Source organism: Andrographis paniculata, unplaced genomic scaffold, assembly GCF_009805555.1.
Source record: "Andrographis paniculata isolate CXL003 unplaced genomic scaffold, ASM980555v1 Contig52END, whole genome shotgun sequence".
Classification (NCBI taxonomy): domain Eukaryota; kingdom Viridiplantae; phylum Streptophyta; class Magnoliopsida; order Lamiales; family Acanthaceae; genus Andrographis; species Andrographis paniculata.
The window spans coordinates 2,922,864-2,944,043 of NW_026137587.1; the positions used below are offsets into that span (position 1 = coordinate 2,922,864).

General features: G+C 33.8%; 3 protein-coding genes across 4 annotated transcripts; 1 reads left to right on the top strand and 2 right to left on the bottom strand.

The window, feature by feature from the left end:
- Positions 1-266: 266 nt before the first annotated feature.
- Positions 267-3,940, bottom strand: LOC127254657 (uncharacterized). Of its 2 annotated transcripts, none has more exons than XM_051279885.1 (4): positions 3,693-3,940; positions 2,957-3,124; positions 2,063-2,220; positions 267-661 (listed from the first exon to the last, which is right to left on the bottom strand). In XM_051279885.1, the coding sequence occupies exons 2-4, from the start codon at positions 3,120-3,122 to the stop codon at positions 554-556; spliced, it is 432 nt and encodes a 143-aa protein (XP_051135842.1). In that variant the 5' UTR covers positions 3,123-3,124; positions 3,693-3,940; the 3' UTR covers positions 267-553. The 2 variants fall into 2 exon arrangements, with proteins under 2 accessions (XP_051135842.1, XP_051135843.1); XM_051279886.1 differs by having other exon boundaries at positions 3,804-3,939.
- A 10,313-nt stretch (positions 3,941-14,253) lies between these two features.
- On the top strand, positions 14,254-16,868 carry LOC127255009 (uncharacterized). Its single transcript, XM_051280412.1, has 6 exons — positions 14,254-14,646; positions 15,036-15,101; positions 15,511-15,585; positions 16,054-16,180; positions 16,291-16,419; positions 16,507-16,868. The coding sequence occupies exons 1-6, from the start codon at positions 14,468-14,470 to the stop codon at positions 16,648-16,650; spliced, it is 720 nt and encodes a 239-aa protein (XP_051136369.1). The 5' UTR covers positions 14,254-14,467; the 3' UTR covers positions 16,651-16,868.
- A 3,059-nt stretch (positions 16,869-19,927) lies between these two features.
- Positions 19,928-20,814, bottom strand: LOC127254394 (uncharacterized). The gene is made up of 3 exons (XM_051279486.1): positions 20,406-20,814; positions 20,278-20,354; positions 19,928-20,185 (listed from the first exon to the last, which is right to left on the bottom strand). Exons 1-3 carry the CDS (start codon positions 20,812-20,814, stop codon positions 19,928-19,930), a joined length of 744 nt encoding a protein of 247 aa, XP_051135443.1.
- Positions 20,815-21,180: the final 366 nt, after the last annotated feature.

Here is a 21,180-nt window from a genome sequence, read left to right on the forward strand (position 1 = left end):
TATTTACACAATATATTAAAGAATAATTACATATAAAAATAATTAATATTTCTTTTTTATTAATTATATAATAATGTCACAACATAAACGGGTTATTTCTCTTTTTTACAATTTTGATTTTATAGTTATTACAATTCCTCTTGTGGGCCTAACCGTATTCTATGGTAAAAAAAATTCTAATATTAATTACATTTTAAAAAATTTAATTTTTATTCCACTAAATATTATATTTAAAAAATTTATATTCAAAACGCCTAAAACACAATCAAACAGACCCATACGATTTATTTCGGCCCAAAATAATCAGGCCCAAGCCCAATATGTAAAGAAAAAGGAGCCCAGGTTGTACCCCGTGCTACCATGGTTGTACCTCGAGTTTACTAATACTAGCAGCTGCAAATGCTCAATGATAATTTCAGATAAAATTCATCACAGCATGAATGAAGAAATCTGAACAAAGTGAGTAAATTCTCAATATCTAAAATTTTAAAAATTTAAATTTTCCGACGAGGCCGACGACGAAGAGGAGACACAGTGAACTGAAAGGAGGGACTTACAAGGCATTGATCATCCTTCTCATTTCTACAGACCTCCTAGGATCGGCTTCTTCAATGGCTCTCTCGGTGAGCACATGTTTTATCCGACACATTGACTTTCGCACCTGTAAAAGTCAAAATGAGTCCCGGAAAGAGATCATTACATGGAAGTCATTAGTTACGGATTGTGTGTGCGCAACAAAACAAGATAGACGAGAAATGGTAGACCAAAGGCACAAATGAGTTATATATCGAAAGGATGAGTGCAATGAAGTGTTTATCTGTCAGCTTAATAGTCGTTTCCTTTTTTATTATCTGTCCCCCAAAGCAACTAAAGTTCATTTGATCGAACATGGAATGTCCAGCTACGAATACTTATAACATAATATGAAATTGAGTTCACTAAGAGCATGTTGCATTGAGTTTGCTTCCTACGGAGAAAGAGAACATTTTTCTATCTTTAATAAGAAATAATCGTTACATTTAAAAAAAGGCAACACATTTGAAATCCCTCGTAAACAATGAAGGTAACATATCGGTAGATGTCATTTATAGCATCGTAAAAACCATTAACTATAGCAATATAGTCGTGTTTTACTTGTATTAGCATTTCTGATCCCGTACTCTTCAATCTACCGTTGAGTTTCAATTTTCATTTTGCCAAGCAACACGTCCTACACCTATATCTATTTAAAATATTACATTAAACACATAGTCTCATAAAAATTTTCAAAATCCAAAATACTATAGTATACACCTACATTTTTGGCCTATGGTTGAGGGCTCATTTGAATTCTAATTGCATAAGTTCATGGCTTATAATTCTAGTCCCACAATTTACATCGAATTTCAATCTAAGTTGTACAACATCTTTTGATGAAAATGAGGGACTGTAATCAAATTCACGGTAACAGTTGACTATCCATCAATCTTTTGCATATACGTGCATCTCAAGCTCAAAGCAAAATTCATAAATAAAAAAAATATGGAATTCAAATTGAATTCAATCTGAACTAAGCATAAACTGCAGGATTGATGCCAAAATAACTAATAATATTATAGTTCCGATTAAATTTGTATATGCTCTAGTGAATAGATAATTAGAGGGGTCTTTGAAACGAAGATGCTATGAGAGTTAAACCATCACATTCTACATCAACCAAGAGCACAAAAACTATTCACGAGAGTAATCTATTCCCATGTGGCGGCAAAATTGTTTATAAATCACTTGTGGTTTAAAAAGTTTACACTATTCTTCCTCATGATCCCTCGTGTTCTCGAAAATATTGCATAGATCTATGCAATATTATCGAAAACACAAGAGAGTTATGTAATTTCCAAAGGATTCTGTTGAATGTTTCATAAAATACAAGGAAGTTTAGTAGAGTTTCTAAATCATGATAGAATAATACAGATTTTCCAAACCACGAGTCATTATAAGAAATTCGCCCCCATGTGGATGTGAATGAAATCTATTTCTTCATCAAAAGGCATGTGAAACAAAGTTATCGGAATACAAAAGATACCTTTGGAAGTCGTTCGGGGTTAGGAAACCGAAGGTTTTGAGCCTGCAGCATCTGACGCTGAGTCATCAACATGTTCTTCTCCTTTAGCAGAACATACCACAGCTTGTGAAGGTCATCCCAAGATTTGAGGCGTAGTTCCGAAGCCTTCCAACTCCTACCTGAGTAATATTTGAAGTCGTCCATCAGTTATAGATTTCTTGAAAAGATGAAACAAATTGACTAAGTCTTGACTTTTCGATAAGAAATTCCACAGCATATCAAGGACAACATTCTTCATGTGTAATTTATTTAAACATATAACGGAATTTAGAAAAATCAAGATGAAAAATGCATATACAAAAGACGATAATTTGGTGAACCTACGTCTAGGGATGGCCAAACCAAGTTTTTTTTCACTAGTGTTTTTAGCCTCAATTTCATAGAAAGTACAAGTATTTCAAGGAGTCAGAATAATCTCGGCCCAAAACTGTATGGGCGACCCCAAAAACAGTCCAACTTAGGACATACAGCAAACTTTCTGATAATTAGCAGAATCCTGGATTGAAATTTTACATCTTTTAACTAAAATGATAACATTGTTCATACAACTCTATTACATATAGTTGCAGCAATCGAACTCTGATCAACTCTACATTGAAATTGCAGAGAACTCAATTACTAAAGATGAATGCAAATGACAAACCTATTCTGTAAAGCAAAAAAGCTTTGCTAAGAAAACATCGAATGCATTTCTCAAAATCTTAAAATATAAGCTGTTTACAACAATCGAACTTCCTATACATAACTTATAGAATTAAGAAAAATGACAAAAACACTAAGTCAACAGTAAAAAACAAGCAGCACATGCAAAAGAACCAATAATAGCACAAAATAGCCCCAAATCAACCAAAGTACCATATATCACACGCTTCTTGTTCTCTGGATTTCTATCAGCCTCAAAGAACTCCTCAAGTGGATTCCGCAGAGCTGTAGAAGAAGCTGCAGCTGCTGCCGGAGCAGCTGAAGCCTCCGATTTGGCGGCCGCTAACAGAGTCCTTTCAAATGCTCTTCTCAGAAACATCTCTTCCCAAAAAAAGATTGTTAGACAAAGTAAGAAACATTAACATAATTCAGGCCGTAATTCATCAGACACAAAATGAAGCTCTTTCCGAGCAATTTCTCCAACAAAAATACGAAACGGAAATCCACATTCACGCCAATAACCGAAGTCTATCTCGGTTTCTTAACAATCCAGATCTTAAAATCGGTATAAACCTTATCAAAACCTCTCTCAATCCAAAATCTCTCTTGCGCACCTAGGGATGGTTCGTTACTGTGAAAATATTGACTCATACTATATTACCAGTATATACCATTTATATCGATTTTTTTCAGGACCGAACCCGCCCGCATATACCCGTAAAACCGAAATTTGTTAATATAAAATCTGAATTTTTTATGCACAGCACTACAACACTCAAAACTCAATCAGTCGCCACACTCCCATTCTATATCAAATACAACAAATTAATGAAGAAGTCACAAAACACATAAATAAAGAAAACAAAAAATGACAGAGACAAAAAATCGATACCCAAATCGACACCAGCATAACAAAAAAATTGAGAGAAAGAGCAAAAGAAATGCATACACAGAAACACCGATAGTATTGTGCGCGCGCGACTGCGAGGTGGGAAGGGCGGCCGGTGGCGAGCTTCGAGGCCGAGATGCGCGAATTAAATGGAATGCGTAGAGAACTCACCGGAACACCGTGATCGACAGTGCGTCGCCGCCGCTGGTGCCGAAGGCCGAGAATGAGAGAAATTTTGACAGAATAAACACTGAGAAAATGTAGGATATGTTTGGTTCAAAATGAGGGGAGGAGGGGAGGGGGAGCTCGGGAGGAATTTTAAAAGAGGGGAAGGGGGGAAGGGGAGGTGTAGGGTAAGGAAAAATAATATTTTTGTATTTGGTCAAGGAGGGGCTAAAATGGAAAATAAAATAATTTTAGCCCCTATATTATATAAATAAAAAAAATTAAAGTATTTAATAAAATTTAATTAATTTATTCTTAAAGTATGATATAAATTTTTTTTGTGTAATATAATAAAATAAAAATTATATTATAAAGAAAATCAAACATCATATACATAATGACCGATCTGCGTGTTTCGGTAGACATTCAATAATCGTTCGAAGTTGGTCTGAATTATTCATAAGAAAATAATATATCTGAGCTGATTTTCAATTCCACATTACTTAATCATACATGAGATATTTATTAACATTACCAATATAGATAAACCATAATTTACTTATAAATAGTAACAGAAATAATTAAAATATATACTTAATTATAAAATAAATTCGATTAAATTTATTTAAAAATATTTTAAAATACATTTGAATTAAATTAATGTGATTTGTTTTAAATAACGTAGGTATTTTTTAAAATCAAAATAAAGAAAAATAATAATTTTACATACAACTATAACAATATATATGGTAAAATTTATACAAACTAAATCAATTATAAAAATTATATTAATTTTTTAAAATATGTTTATTTGATAAAATCAATTATTATAATTAAATTCAACTATTTAAAACTAAATTAATTTTAAAAAGAAATTAAGAAAAAAATATTATATATTATTTTTTGAAAATATTACAACTAAATTTAATGGAAATTTTAATTTAAAATATTTTAAAATATATAATATAATTTAGATATATGCACAATATACATTAATATTTATTCGTATAATTTAAAATAAAATAAATAAATATTAAAATTTAAAAATGTTATAAAAATTTAATAAAATGTTAAAAAGAATATAATAGGCAAAAATTGTTTAATAAAATTCCCAAATTGGAGGGGAATAAAAATCTAAACAAATTAAATCCCCTCTCCTCCCTTCTCTTCCCCTCCCCTTTCAGAAAATTTGAACCAAACACAAAAATTTTTAAAATTTCATCAATTTTCCTCCCCTCTCCTCCCATCTCCTCCCTTCCTAAACCCTCGAACGACCTGTAATAATATACTCCCGTACTTAGGCATACGAATTAATTTATAATTAAGAATATATTAGTGAAAATAATTAATTTAGATAAATTATTATAGATTAAAATTAAGATAATTAATTAGTTTAATTAAAATTAAAAAAAAATAAATTAAAAAAAATTAAAATAGATTAAGATACGCAATCATTAAAAAAAAAATGACATGATATGTGAGATGGACAGAAAACGGCAATATGCACATAACAGGCGGAACGGGAAAGTAATAATTAATAAAAACTACCGGCCCAAATGATAAATTTCTAAAAACCCATTTTATTTAGACATTTTTATAATTTGGGCCTTACTTTTTAAAAGGCCGCCGCTACGACGCTTATATGGGCCTATAAATGAATAAAAAATAATTAAATATTGAACCAACAAGAATTTGTTATTTATGTTTCCCTGTACTTCTTTTTACAATTTATTTATAAATTACAATTTATTTATAATAATTTATATGTATTTCATTTAAAAAAAATTATTTATAAGTATTTTACACCAATATGGTGTATAAGATGTAAAACAAAACTATTTATTTATAGTCTAATAAGTTTCATTTACCACGATCCTCCTAACACGATAGATTCATTGATAATAGTTTGATTTACCTAACACGATCGATCAAATGATAGTCGTTCGATCCACCTAACACAAACCACCTAACATGATCAATTCATTGATAGTCATTCAATATATCTAGAGGTGGCAATGGTCGGGTCGGGTCGGGTTCGGGTCGGGTTGATTTGTTAAACGGGTTGATTAGGCCAACCCGAAATCGACCCGCTTATGTAAATGGATCAGACCACATGCCACGAACCCGATTCCGTAAAACCCGACACGACCCGAAATGACCTACTAACCCATTTAATAATTTTTTAAATGAGTCAGGTGACTCGACACGATCCGAAAATGACCTGTTAACCCATTTAACACAAAATCTAAATGCTTACCTATTAAAAAAAATTCTAAAATTAAAATAATACAAATTAAATAATAATTAAAGATAATTGAATAAGATAGAAATGAACATCGACAAATGTTCCACAATTTAATAAACATACAAATGATCCAAAATTCAATAAACATTAGAAACATAAATATTATACCATAATTCAACAAAACACCAACAACAATGCAAAATTGATACCGAAGTTTAATTCAGACAATAGAATCCACAACATATGTGTAATATGTGGAAACATCAACTGAAATTCTTCCCAAAGTATGTCAAACTCAAACAATGACAAATGCTCCACAATTCAATAAATATTAAAAACATAAATATTATGTCATATTTCAACAAAACACCAACGATAATGCAAAATTGCTACTGTAGCTCAATTCAAACAATAGAACCACATTACATGTGTAATCGTGGAAACACCAATTTAAATTATTCCCAAAACATGTCAATCTCCTGTAATGTAAGATAAGAAATATATATTAACGATGATTGAAAGTAACAAATATATATTTTATTGAATTATGGCTAACAATAATCAATACAAGATACAAATTAGAAGAATGAATATACTTAACTCACTAACCTTGAATGCTAAATTTTAGAAACTTTGCTTCTACCATCCGAAATATCTAAAACATCATCATCATCAATAGAATTTTTCCACTTTCATTTTAAGTACTTCTCCACACAATTCTTCTATATCAGGTTCAAATGATGCTATCCAACAATTAATAAATGTTAATATATCAATAAAAATGAATACAAAATTACTTAGTTATATAAATTATATCTATAATAGTTACCTTGTTCAAATAGCCAATCCCTAAGACAAATAAGTGATTCCACTGTAGATGGGTTTAATGAACTTCTATAGGCATCAAGTACCCTCCCACCAATACTAAAAGCTAATTCCGAAGCCACAATGGAGATTGGGATAGCCAAAATGCCTCTAGCCATCCGAGCAAGGATTGGATAAGTCATTTGACAAGTTTTTCAATATTCCAGAACATTTATGTCACTTGTGCGGGCTAATCTTGGCTCTTTCAAATATTTTTTCATCTCTGATTTACCACAATAAGTGAATTCCTCGCTATAAAAAGAATCAAAATCCTGCATGCAACAAAAATTAAAAATATATTTTATAAACATGAGCTATAATATAAATTTAAAATAGATAAGTATAAAAATAAATGATAGAATTACCTTCATAAAACCATCATCAACAACTTGTTCATCCGACATATGAGAATGAGACCCATGAGCATTTTGAATATCACTAGTTGAAGAAGTTGAAGATGAATATTCATTTAACAATCTGAAAAGTTTATCTTTGAACAACTCCAACTCAATTTCATAATCCACCTCAAAGATCTTCTTAAATGCCCAATCAATAACTTGATATTTATACCGAGGGTAAAAAATAACAGCAATGCCCATAATAGTACTAAACTGAGCCCAATACTTCTCAAACTTTCCAAACATTTTCATAGACATATTCTTCATAAATGTATCTTTACTTTTCATCTCCTCATTCAAAAGTAGTCTCACCTTTACAATGTTAGGAAAGTACAAGTTAGTTGTTGGATACTTAGAACCCGAAAAAATACAAGTAACTTCATGAAAAACTTTTAAAAACTTGCAATTTTTTTCAATCCTCATCCATTCATCCACACTTGGACAATGAACAAAATTTGCATCAGTCTTTTGCAAATGTATAAAGGCTTTCCTGTAATACAACACACTATCTAACATCTTATAAGTGGAGTTCCAACGTGTAGGAACATCTTGCCTTAGACCTCTAATATATTCAAGTCCAACATGTTGCATACAATGAAAAGACTTTTGTTTTCTACCTTGAGATCCTTTGCAATATTTGACATTTTCCTTTACTTTAACAACAGCTTCATCTACATCTTTCAATCCATCATGTACAATCAAATTTAATATGTGCGCACAACAACGAACATGGAAATGCTCACCATCAGATAATAAATCCAAATCAAACTTTAACCCATCCACTAAAGAATCATTAAAAGAAGCATTGTCCAAGGTAATAGACACAATTTTCTTTTCAATGCGTCATTCTTTCAATAGATTGCATACCTTTTCAGCTAAAGCAGCACCGGTATGGGGAGGCATAAGAGTGAAAGCCAAGATTTTTTTTCTCAAACACCAATCAACATCAACAAAAGTGAGCAGTTAATGAAATATAGCTATCAGTAGTAATAGAAGTCCAACAATCAGAAGTAAATGCTATTCTACCGGGAGCTTGTTGCAACACATCAGAAAGTTTTTATTTTTCTTTTGCATACATCTTTAGTATGTCAGCTTTTATGGTATTTCTTGAAATGATCTTAGTTTCAGGGCACAAATAAGTGAAACAATTTCGAACACCTTCGTACTCAACAAATTGAAGAGGGAGATTGTACCTAGCAATAGCTATCGCAAGTAATTCACGGAAGACCTTAGGTTGAAACTTAAACCCTTCAGAATCTACTGAACTTGAAGCATTAGATTTCAAGAGTAATTGCCCAATATCTCTAACAAAATATTTTTTACAAATCTTTATATGCCAAAGCAGATTACCGGTTCCATAGGTACTTTCAGCAACATATTTACTACCACATTTTTTGCATTTAGCCATCATATGCCCTTGATCATCAGGTTTATCAACAATATCAAAAAAATACCATACAATAGAAGTAATTTCCTTTGGCGTTTGACGGGATTACCTAATCCAATGGGTTTATATATTTTTGACGTAGTTTGTGTTGTCCGTTGTTTAACTTTCTGTTTTTGTTTGAGTGCAACTTGTGCTGCTTGATTATTATTGACTTCCTCAACCTCCTCACTGGATTCAAGTGGCTTAATAGGGGATTCGCCAGATATTCTGTGTTCTTCCATTATACACTGGAATATTAAAAAAAAATTAAAATAAAAATAAAATCTGAAGTAGAATATGAATAAAAATTAAAAAGACTAGAAAAAATAAAAACGAACTAATTTATACTTTAAAAAAACAATATAGGCAAGAATGGCGACATGCTCAAAAATAATAAACTAGGCGAGCAAACTTGCAGTTAAGGCCGAGTTTGCACGGCTGCGCAATGGAGGTGGGCGCTGTGACAGTGGCGCAACACATCCTAGCAAATATACATGAGTGTATGAAAGTAGTTATCTCAATTATCAAACAAAGTAATATTTTTCTCGATCTTCTTCTCAATACACAGCAACCAACTCATCGTAGGTCTATGCCAAATTATAAAATTGTTAATCATAATAGTTGTTGGGAATTTTGGCCGTTCGATGCCTAACCCAACAAGTCCCTCAATAATAAATAATTAGTTGGCTCACTCCTTAGCCGGCCCACCGGATCGGCCAATCCTTTTAGCCCAAGTCTAAACCTATTAATCCTTCAACCCTAAGCCCATTAGTTGGTTATTAGTTTTGGGGTAGTTTAATTAGATAAAGAGGTGAGTTTGCGTGAGAATCGGTTTTCCTAGAGAGATAAACCGGGAGGGAAACCTACAGAGAGTGAGGGAGAGGGAGAGGTTTTTTGGTGAGTTCCGATGAGTTTTTCCAGTGAGTAAGAAGTCTTTTCGATTGCCGATTCCGGTGGGTATTGAGGTTTAGAGTGTCGAGCTGACGTCCACCTTGAGGCGTGGTTCTCGGGCCATTATCGCACATGATCTGAGCCTTAGTTCATCATCCTTTCACCAGTGTTGAAAGATGGAAGAAAGATTGGAGAAAGAATCGATAGTTCAAAATCGGAGGAATTTCAAAGCTATTCGTCACCGAAGTTTGCTGATGGGTGTCCATCGGGAGTTTGATGTCCGGATGAGTTCCGAGAAGGAGATCAGTGTTGCTGGTTGTCATCTCCGGATGATTCGCCTGAGGAGGAAATCGGGGTCGACATCAATGTCGCTATTCGGCGTTGTCCGTCGGAGTCCATTGCTATTGTCGGTGATGTTGCCCGCCGCCTCTACTGGAAGAGATCATCTCCGGCCAGTCACCGGAGAACATAATGTGTTCGTCGCCAGAAGAACCTTGCTGCCAGACGCTGAAATTTCGGCTGTCACTCGTCATCAGCGTCATGGAATTTCAAAAATCAAGGAATTTGTCAGAATTTAAAGTTGAGTGAGAGAGAATGAGTGGCAGCTAGGTTTCCCTGAAGTGTTTGGGAAATGAAATAAAGGTTAAATATAAGTAAAAAAAATGCGATTTTATATTTAAAAGTCGAGTTAAAATCGTTCGAGTCCTCTTCAAGGTATAATATTGAGAATGCTCATTGAATTGGAATAAGTTCGGCAGTGGATCACGAACTCTTGGTAATCTTCTCTATTTAATGAATGGGGAGTGTGCTTTAAAATCGTCCGCCTTGCACCCACCCCAGAGTATACGCTTCAACAGGAATCGCACAAGGGTAAATTAGAAACCTCTGGTAAAATGCCCGCTCGTCACCCTGGACGTTTTTTAAAAACACATTTGAATATACAACCGATTTTTTACTATTGGTTTGGCTATAACTCTTTTGTTTGGATTGGAATTGACTCATCGTTTTCAGCGTTGGAAAAGTAACTTAAAAACCTATAAATAAAATAAATTTCATGAAAATTATATATTAATTAGAAAAATCTACAACCGTTTAAAATTAATTGAAACACCTCAAAATCATGAAAGAAAAAATAAATTTCAAACTCTCTCTGCCTGACAGCACGAAGAGGTTGCCAACATATTGACAATAACAACTTTAAAATATTTAATTAACAATACATCTCATAGACAACTCAATTGTGGATAGTATGACAAAGATTGAAAAAAATAATATGTTTGAGCACAAAAAAAAAATGAAAGATTTAGGTTTGGGTCCATGGAGGATAAATTGATGGGGCCAGTGGCAATCCAGTGGTGGGCCTGATACATTCAGTCGGATGGGTGTTTGGCCAGGCCAATCAATGGTTGGCCCTACGGATAGTTTTCATTCGAGTTTAGGCCTTGGGCGGTTGATTACAAAGGTAATCGATGAGGAAACAGTTTTTGGACGGTTCAGAATTAACGTCGAAGTAGTTTTTTTGAACGGTTCAAAACCAACGTGGAATAAGCTTTTTTACAGTTCGAAATTGTAACCGACGTGGAAGAAGTTTTTTGACGGTTCAGATCGGTAACTGACAAGGAAGAGGTTTCGGACGGTTCAGATTGGTAACAGACGAGGAAGTGGTTTTTTACCGTTATCAACGTGGAAGCAGTTTTTATAGGATTACCGATGTGGAATCGGTTTTTTGGACGGTTCAAGGGTAACCAAAAAAAAATGGTTTCGGACGGTTTAGTTTGATACGTATATAAGCAATCCCAATGAGAAATGATGGACATCTTCAATCAACATCAACTTTAGAGAAATTCTCATTGAGGATCATCATTTTTAGTTTTCCAGTTATTCTTTTGAGTTTTTTTTTTTCTTTTCTTTAGCAATATTATGTACTATCTATCTGGGGATCCGTGATTTCAGACACTCTTCACTCAAGTTCGATATATCTTTTTGAATTTTACTTTTTATTTTTGAACTTTTACCATCAACAAATTGGCGACAACAATGGGAGTGCGAAGCAAAATTGCTGATCCTACATTAAGGTGAAAAGGAAGTCTTCGGGAGCTACATTAAGTAAGCGGTAAAGTCTTGGCCAGGGGAGCTCCAACCCTGATTTTCAAATTAAGTAAATTCTTCTTGTCTTACAAGGTTGGAGCTCCCGAAGAACAGGAAGACAACTAGAATGCGCAAGAAGTTAATTGTTATTATACTCCAATCGAAGTATATCTACATACAGATATCTAGCCCTATTTATAGTTGGTGAAAAGGAACTGTTGCAAGCAGTTACAAGACAGTTTCAACCGCTAGGCAGTTAGGCGGTTGATGACAGTTATTCTGTTGAAGCAGTTGCTGACCATAACTCCTAGGGTGCTCGCTTCGCTTGCATAGGATTGTAAGGGCTCAGATCTTCATCGCTTGCCGGAGGGCTGAAGGGCATCAGCGCAGCTAGGCTTGCTTATGCTGGCTGGTGATGGAATGGTTGTACCACTGCAGTAGGGACTCTTAGTCAATATTTGCTGTCATTCTGCAGCGGTGGGTGTTTGGGCCGTCGCTTGCGAGCGGGAGAGACTGTCGCTTGCGAGCGGTGGAAGCTACCGCTTGTCTCTCTTGCCTTAGTCTTTTCTAGGTGATTTAACCGTCGCTTGCGAGCGGAGGTGACTGTCGCTTGTGGTGTATGCCTTAGCTTTTCTGGCAGCAAAACAACGCTTAAAAAGTGCAAAATCCGTTAATAATCTCAACAAACAAACTCTGGATCAAGAGTTTGTTTGTTACAAAGGACCTGATACATTTGGTCTGAGTGTTCAGGCCAGGCCGATTAACGGTTGGCCCTACGAACAATTTTCATCCGAGTTTGGGCCTTGAGGCGGTTTGTTACAAAGGTAACCGTCGAGGAAGCAGTTTTTGGACGGTTTAGAACCAACGTGGAAGCAGTTTTGGACGGTTCAAAACCGATGTGGAAGCAGTTTTTGATAGTTCGAATTTGTAATCGACGTAGAAACAGTTTTTGACAGATCAGATTAGTAACCGACAAGGAAGCGGTTTCAGACAGTTCAGATCGGTAATCGATGAGGAAACGGTTTTTTACGACTATCGACGTGGAAGCAATTTGTTTATGATTACCGATGTGAAAGCGGTTTTTTTGGACGGTTCAAGGGTAACCAACAAGAAAGCGGTTTCGGACGGTTTAGTTTGATACGTATATAATCAGTCCCAGTGAGAAATGATGGACATCTTCAATGGACATCAATTTCAGAGAAATTCTCATTGGTTATTATCATTTTTAGTTTTCCAGTTATCATTTTCTGCTTTCTTTTTTCTTTTCTTTAACAATATTATGTACCGTCTATCTAGGGATCTGTAATCTCAGACACTCTTCACTCAAATTCGAAATATATTTTCAAATTTTACTTTTTATTGTTAAACTTTTACCGTGAACAAATATATTTATACTTAATTAATATAAATTAATTTATAAAACATAAAAATTATCCGATGAAATACAAGATCACAAATAAATTATATATATATATTTTAAAAGTAGATAAATAGTTAAAATTAAAAAAATAAATAAATAAAAGCATAATATCAACCTATACCCTTTAATCGATAATCATTCAAATTTTAAATTATACCCCAGTGTGATTTTGTTATTTTCAGAATATTAGTTTTCTTTTCTTTTTTCTTTTTAATAAAAATATGTTCTATTTTAATAAAAACTATCTCTACTAAGACGGAAAGAAAATTAAATTTTATTTAAATTCAAAATAGATTACAATATAATTTTAAATTGAAATTGTTCATCTAAAACAAGCTTTCCAACAAGTTTTATTTTTATGTTTCTACTAATTTCTAGTGCTTTTTGTAATACTAATGTTATTACTATAGGTTGCAAGTGTCTCATTTATTTTTTATATATTGATATTTGAATATTAATTATTATTTCAAAATATAGTATAAATTAAAAGAAAAATTATAAAAATATTTTTATTAGTATATTAAAATATTAATATAATGACATTTGTACAAAAAATTATACATATATAAAAATATTTTTAATATTAGATACACAAAGGTAGATACGATTCTTAGGCCGACGAATGAAATAATTTTTTATAAATATATGAGTATATTTTTGTATAAAAAACATTAGACAATATTTTTTTTAAAAAAAATTAATATATTCATGATTTTTATATTATGTATTTCTACCGTCGTCTCGGTCCAAATAGATCATTTGATGTTTTATAGTAAATTAAAAAATAATAGTATTTTATTAGTCAGTGTGAGCGTTTAAGAGGTTTTTGACATTTTTGCCATCTGATTTTACTTAAAATGTAATGGTAAGTGTAATAATATGTTTATAATTCAAGTAAAAGTCAACTGTATTTTGATATTGATGTATAATTACTTTTATTAAAAATAATAAAAAATACTTTAGAAGAGATAGACAAAAATAATAAAATGAATAATTTGTGTCGTGACGGAGGAAATATAAATTTTTAAATATTATCTAAGCAAATAAACAAATACTATTTAAATTAAAATTAATTTATGTTTTTTTTTTAAAAAAAATTACCCTAAAAACCTACAACACTACACGCTACACCGGCAGCCGCCGCGACAGACATCATCGATTCTTCCTTCTTCCTTCTACTTCTCATTTTCTCCTCCTCGTTTCCCTTCTTTCCTCACTCTTTGGTTTCTTTCTTTCTGTCTTCCCTCCTCTTCTTCACCGTCACCGTCCACACTGAATGAACGACGACATCGTATTGGAGGTTGGTAACGACTGGTCAATTACGATTAGGGTTTTATAATGCGCAGAACGACGACATCGTATTCGAGGTTGGGACGGGCTTTTCTGGCCCGATTTTCTACATCAGCACCGACGAAGAGCGGCGGAAATGAGAAGATAATTGCTTCCGTTCTCTTCGAGAGGCTTCCAGTTGTTGTTCCTAAAATCGATCCTGTTGTTTATGCTTTTCAGGAGTTTTCGTAAGCTTTTATTATATTATTATTATTTTTTTTTGCATTTCGATCGTTTAATTGTTAATGGATCAGCTATTCATTTGCCTATTCAATGTAGTTTTGTTTCTCATTGTTTATGAATGAATGTAGAAAAATAAATTGTTGAAAAATGAAGGGGGAAAATGAGATTAGGTTGTTTGAATTTGAGGCGTCGAATTGGGAACTATCCTATCATGAAAAGAAACAGTAGCACTTCACTTCATCAGTTGTTCGTGTGTATATCTATATCTATATATATTTTTGTATGTTCTGGATTGGTAGGATACACTACACTACACGGGTGAGTGATTGTAATTTTGCAGAGTTTGTTATGTAATGAGGCAGGCTGAGGAGTGTGTCTTATGATATGATTTTAGGTTCCGATGGAGACAACAATATCGGCGCGAGTACCCGGAATCGTTTTTGAAAAAAGCTGATGCAAGGTGCCTGCTCCATTTCATTTTTCCAATTCTTTTTACCATTTTATCATTTTCCCAATTCTTTTTACCATTTTTATCATTTTCCCTCAATCATCAACTTCCATTTTTGAAATTTGATGTCACCAAGTGCAGCAGATCCATCTCATAGATAAACAATTTTTGAATGAGTAGGTGTTTTGACGAATCATGTATACGACTTGTGCACGTTTCTTTCATTTTAAGCATATAAAAAAATCAACTGGTAGTTAAATAACATATGTATCTGAAGAAAGTTACGGTCCATATTTTGTTTTTTTTTGTATCAATTGTGAAGTAGGTGATTGTTTAATCTTTCGACCACTTAATTAGGAATTTGCATAAATTTGATTTTTCTGATTTCCTAAATATTAATTAACTATGATGGATGATTCAGGGGAAAAGGAGATTATCAAATTGACTTCACACCAGCTTCGCGAATTACTGAAGCTGATAAGAAAAATGATAGAAGGTACTTACTGTTGTGGCATACATTTACCTACCTTTTCACATTCGTATTAATATTTGTTTATATGGTTCTCATTTTGGAAATGAACCTTTATTACTTCAATGTATCATCCTTGCTGTTGTAAATTTGATCAAGGTGACTCTCCATGTGCTCGTGTTTGTATGATTTGCCTCCATTTCTCATCATATATCCTCTGTTGCCTCTTGCTCAAACATGCCAACGTATATGACCTTTCTTCATTGATTCAGTTGAGGAAATTAATCACTTTGCATCATTGTATTGTAATGTTTCCACCTGATTATGCCCAATTTAAAAAAAAAAATTTGTTGTAGGAATTAGGCCTGGATGCATATTGGTGGCGTAGCTTAACCTTTCTTCTTTCTGTGTTTTTTTTTTTTGGTTGTGATGACAACCTCTATCCATCTATATCATCGACTGTCTGGTGACAAAAATCAACATATTCTCTTTTAGGTCATTGCAAAGAGCACTAGACCGGAGACTCTACCTTCTCCTATATGGAACTGCCTATGGTTCTAGTGGAAATCCTGTTTGGCACTTTCCTGAGAAGGTTTACGAGTCTGAGCAGACGCTGCGCAAGGTTATTACACTACGAACTTACTAGTTTACCTACATTTTCCATCCTCGGGTTTCTCATACAGATGTTGACTAAAATGTCTATGCCATTGGCCTTGGATATATTTTCTGCAGTGTGCAGAATCTGCTTTAAAATCTGTGATCGGTGATCTTTCCCATACATATTTTGTTGGAAATGCTCCGATGGGGCACATGATTGTACTCCCTCCAGAAACAGAGCAAGCTGATTCATCATCTTTTAAGGTAAGCTTAGTGTTTTTATTTGTTTCGTATCCCAAAAGAGCACCCTTTTCTTGTGGTTATTTCTGATTCTTAAATTTCATGATTTAGAGGTTCGTATTTAAATCTCAAGTGATTGCTGCTGATGAGTTTAATGTGGGAAAATGCCAAGATTATGTGTGGGTAACGAAGGACGAGCTTTTGGAGTATTTTCCCGACCAAGCTCAATTCTTAAACAAGATGATCATCAGCTGATTGATATATATATATATATATATCCTTTTATGTTTCTTCATCTACAATCATTTTTGGTGCCTTGTTCTACAAACATGAGCCTGCCATCAGCTGTATTCCGGCATCTTTGGATTCTCAGAAACCTCTAAATTTGATGATATTTAACAACACTAGCAGGTTCCTGTATTTTGTCTCCAGGTTTAGTTCCCTTGTTAACGTAATAAGTTGTGCTTTGGTCTCATTGCCCATTTTCCATTTCAGCTGTTGATCTCTGCAAATTATATCATTTCAAATTTACAGGTATTTAAATTTGCACACACACACTTGTATCTATATACATGGGATGGTTATGGTGATATGATCGAGGAGCTAATTTGATTCAGCCAGCACATTGAAAATAGGTTGACAGTAGATGCTTTTATTTAACACAATTCATATTTGTCGGTCCATTGTATAAATATATTTTTTGTGTTGAAATTAATCGTATCATGTGCTGTAATTGTATTATATTAATATAGATAGTGTATTGTCTGTCATTATAGCAAGTGTTGTTTGTCATTATGTGCGATTTAGTCAGTACTATTTTGCTTCTTGTTATAGTGTGTTGTCTGCTGTTGTAGTAACATTTGTATAGGTGTCATAAATATATATGACAAAAGGAAAGGAAAAACAAGCACATATATATATATATGTATGTATGTATGTATACATACTTTTCGTAGGAATCAAGTTCAAGAGATGGCGCGGACTTCGCAACAAGTGAGTCTTCTGGGCGTCTCTACAGAGGAGAAACTGCAGCCGCAATCCGCTGGAAGTGGTGACCTAATTGCAGTTAGATCGGAAGTGATTTCGGAGCCATGTGGACCACCAGGGAGGGTAAGTGTACTTAAACTATGCAAATGTATGCTAGTTGAAATTATGACAAGTCGGAGCAATCAAAATAGCTTTCATATAGATAGCTTTGTGGATGAAATTGAGGGGTTTTTATTGAAGTTCTTAAAAAAGTAAATGTGTAATGGCTTACATAGAAGGCTTCGCAGTCGAGGGGCCTCTCAAGTTTTTACTTTTTCTGTCTGTCTTGAATTTTTTACTAAAAGCATTATATATATATATATATATATATAAATTACTAAAGCTTCCTTTCTAATTACTGTAAGCCATTGTATGAATTTTTGTTGGGTCACAATTAATATAAATAGACGACTTAGACTCATCACAAAATATAGGCTTTTTTCGTGAATAAGGACTGCAATTTCTCTAAGAAAATAGATTTGGGTACGGCGGTGATTGTAATCTAATAGAGAATTGGCGCGAGAGTGGTATTTTGTATTAAATTATTGATTTTTGAGTGAGTATAATATATCCTAAAGTGGATGACTCGAGTTGTTTTTGCAATCAAATAATTTTCACCAAAAGTATTAGTATGCTAGTACAGCATTATTTCAGATATTCTGTTTACATTATAACATTGTTTTTTTCATTGTTATTGTGTTTCAGCCTCGACCCAGATCCGACCTGAGTCAACCCTGTCCGACCCGAACCTGCACCAACTCGGCTCGGTTTGTTTGATTTTTATTTTCTTCTTAAATCATAATCGATTCCTCTCTATCCCTTTATTCGGGTTGTGATTTGAATCACCCTTAAATTTGTTCCATCATTCTTGGTGTTTATTCTTATTTTTTTTACACTGATCGAGTTCATCTTTGATAAGGTGAGATTGTTTCCTTCTATTTTGGGATCTATCCATCTAGTTCCCTCTATATATATATATATATATATATAGTTTTGGGGTTTTGGGAGAAAACACAGCAGTTCGATATTTCTTTGGTGTAAGCAACGAACATACTGCTTATGCCTAATCTTCTCAGTCGACTTCAAATTCGTTCTTTCCTATTCTGCTGCATGTGCGGGAATCATTCTAGGGTTCTTGGGTTACTGCGTGCTATGAACCACCACAATCATGGTTGTCACGGTGCCTTTTTGCGGCGCGGTGCTAGGGTTTAGGGTACCGTCATGGCGACGTGGTGCCCGCCATGGCGACAAAATGGCGAATGCCGTGTACTATGTATAAAATTGAATAGATATATATAATTATAAATATCATATGCCTTAGATCATAAAAAAAATATATAATATCATAAAAAATATTATTTCAATCATCAAACAAAATAAAATACTATCAATGAATCTCTAAATCATCAATTTAATCATCTTAAATTTCAACGATCAAAGAGCTCAAGTTCACCACTACCACTAAGAACATCTTCAAAATCATCATCAATGTCATCATTTAATAATACATCTTCATCGTCTAATTCTTGTTCAATCAATGCCGAAGTTGACGTTTTCTTAGAACGTCTAGAGTATAATTGTATTGATGAACCTGATGTATCTCTGATATTTCCCCTTTTAGGAATATTGCGGTGTTCAAAATTGGACGATGCACCCATAGTTTTATCCACATGACTCCATGTAAGATTCTCTCCTGAATGAACTAATCATTGGTGTTGAGAACTCGCTCATTATCCCATTCAAATTCCTCCAACACCAAAGGAGTGAAGCTCTTTCTTTCCTTGTGCCTCTTTTGAAATCTATTCGCAATTTTTCGATTGTATTGAACAAAAACTAAATCGTTCAATCTCTTATGCTTCAATCTATTTCGTTTTTTCGTGTGAATCTAAAAAAAATAAATTATAATATGCTAATATATGACTACAATAGCAATAATGCTTAATATATTATTTATATAAGTAATTAAATACTTACAAATTCAAATGAGCTTCAATTGCGTTCACACCCGGAGGACAAACAACAAAGACTAATTATACGGAAGGCAAGTGATTGAAACTCGAAATGAAGGCCTCCAAAAGCATTCCACCAATCAACTAAAATTGTAAAACATTAAAAAAATATATTTAGTTCGATCTTTAAAGAAAAATGAAAAAATAAATAAATAAAATAGAAATTATAAAAATTAAGCACTTACGAGGACTTTTTTTGCCTTTTGTTGCTTAATAGCCAATTGTTTTCCGAAGCTTCCCCGCATATTATCATAATCATCGATTTGATCACAAATCTTTGTTTGTAATTCATCATTAGTGACCATTTTTTCAAAAACATCATTAAACATAGCTCGTGCCTTACGAGCATATGCATTATCACTCACCTTGAGATCAAAGTACTTGAAAGGATTAACACATAATGCAGCTCCATACAACTCGACTTCTATTTGATCCTCCCACCGACAATCGATAATATGCATTACTTCTTTCAACAAATTTGGCTTTTTCTTAAAATCTCATTTGATTTTCCTTTTAGCTTCATTCATCGGTACTGCAAGCTCCGGCATCGTTGGCTTCTCATCCTTGTCAACGATCCTCAAAATAATTAGAAGTGGATGCGATGCTTTTATACAATACTCCACACCAGTCCAAAAAGGAGAAGACAATACCATGTTTGCTACTAATCTCCCGGCATTTGTATTAGTCAATTTCGATGTAGTCCAATATTCGCTCAAAAATAAGCTCCTCAAAGCATCCCTATGCTTATATAAGCTCTGCAAAGTCAAAAATGAAGTAGCAAACCGGGTAGGCCCAGGTCTTACATCGCATTAAGGAACCTCGCGTGCTTATAGATATAAGTAGTAACTCTTCTTGCATTGTAAATCTTTGCCCGGAAAACAGACAATTTTCCGATATCTTCCAACATAAGATCAAGGCAATGAGCTGCACAAGGAGTCCAATATAAAGTGGGTATGCGCTACTCCAATATTTTACCCGCTGCCTTGAAATTAGCACTATTGTCTATTACTACTTGAACTACGTATTCTTTTCCAATTTCTTCAATTTTCTCCTGAAGTAAATCCGCCAATAGTGATGCAACTTGAGCTTGACTTGATGCATCAATCGACTTAAAAAAAAATGTATCTTCTGGGCTATTGATGAGGAAATTAATCAAATCCCGCCCTCTTTTATCTGTCCACCCGTCGGCCATAAGTGAACATCCGTATTGCTTCCAAGCAATAACATGTTTTTCCTTCAATGTTTGTGTATTTTTTACCGTTTTCTCCAAAAGAGGAACTCCTAATTCATGATAACTTGGACCTTTTACACCCGGTCCCATCTGCCCCGCTGACTCAATCATTATCTCAAGACTTCGAGACTTTGCCATTGAATGGTATGCCATTTTCATTAAAAAAAATAGGAAATATGTCAATGAAATCTTTCGATCTCCTCCTTGCTCCTTGTACACGCTTCCAATGTTCTTTGACTTCCACTACTCGTTTTGCTATGTCTTTCCTCAATGACTTCCTCTGGGGATTTTCTAAGCATTGAGGCAACCGACTTGCTTTCTTTTCCACCGTGTGACGGCATCGATGAAAAATTTAGAACAGATTGCGAACGCTTCCTCTTGCTCAAAGTGCCCGAGCTACGGTAAGAAACTGAGTCGTGCGATACCCCTTGCCCTGCTCCTTGAACATTCACATTTGTCAATGTCGTCGTCGTCATCGAATTTAACACAACTACGACTGGGCTGCTTTCCTATTGTCTT

What these genes read in the sequence shown, in the direction of transcription:
- LOC127254657 (XM_051279885.1), bottom strand. Translation starts at nt 3,122, where the DNA reads ATGTTTCTGAGAAGAGCATTTGAAAGGACTCTGTTAGCGGCCGCCAAA. An exon ending in CAAGAAGCGTGTGATATATG is followed by an intron (nt 2,221 to 2,956) that starts GTACTTTGGTTG and finishes AATATTACTCAG; the next exon opens with GTAGGAGTTGGAAGGCTTCG. An exon ending in ACCCCGAACGACTTCCAAAG is followed by an intron (nt 662 to 2,062) that starts GTATCTTTTGTA and finishes TGACTTTTACAG; the next exon opens with GTGCGAAAGTCAATGTGTCG.
- LOC127255009 (XM_051280412.1), top strand. Translation starts at nt 14,468, where the DNA reads ATGCGCAGAACGACGACATCGTATTCGAGGTTGGGACGGGCTTTTCTG. An exon ending in CTGAGCAGACGCTGCGCAAG is followed by an intron (nt 16,181 to 16,290) that starts GTTATTACACTA and finishes TATTTTCTGCAG; the next exon opens with TGTGCAGAATCTGCTTTAAA. An exon ending in CTGATTCATCATCTTTTAAG is followed by an intron (nt 16,420 to 16,506) that starts GTAAGCTTAGTG and finishes TTCATGATTTAG; the next exon opens with AGGTTCGTATTTAAATCTCA.
- LOC127254394 (XM_051279486.1), bottom strand. Translation starts at nt 20,814, where the DNA reads ATGGCATACCATTCAATGGCAAAGTCTCGAAGTCTTGAGATAATGATT. An exon ending in TGCTAATTTCAAGGCAGCGG is followed by an intron (nt 20,355 to 20,405) that starts GTAAAATATTGG and finishes CTCCTTGTGCAG; the next exon opens with CTCATTGCCTTGATCTTATG. An exon ending in AGATTTACAATGCAAGAAGA is followed by an intron (nt 20,186 to 20,277) that starts GTTACTACTTAT and finishes TTGACTTTGCAG; the next exon opens with AGCTTATATAAGCATAGGGA.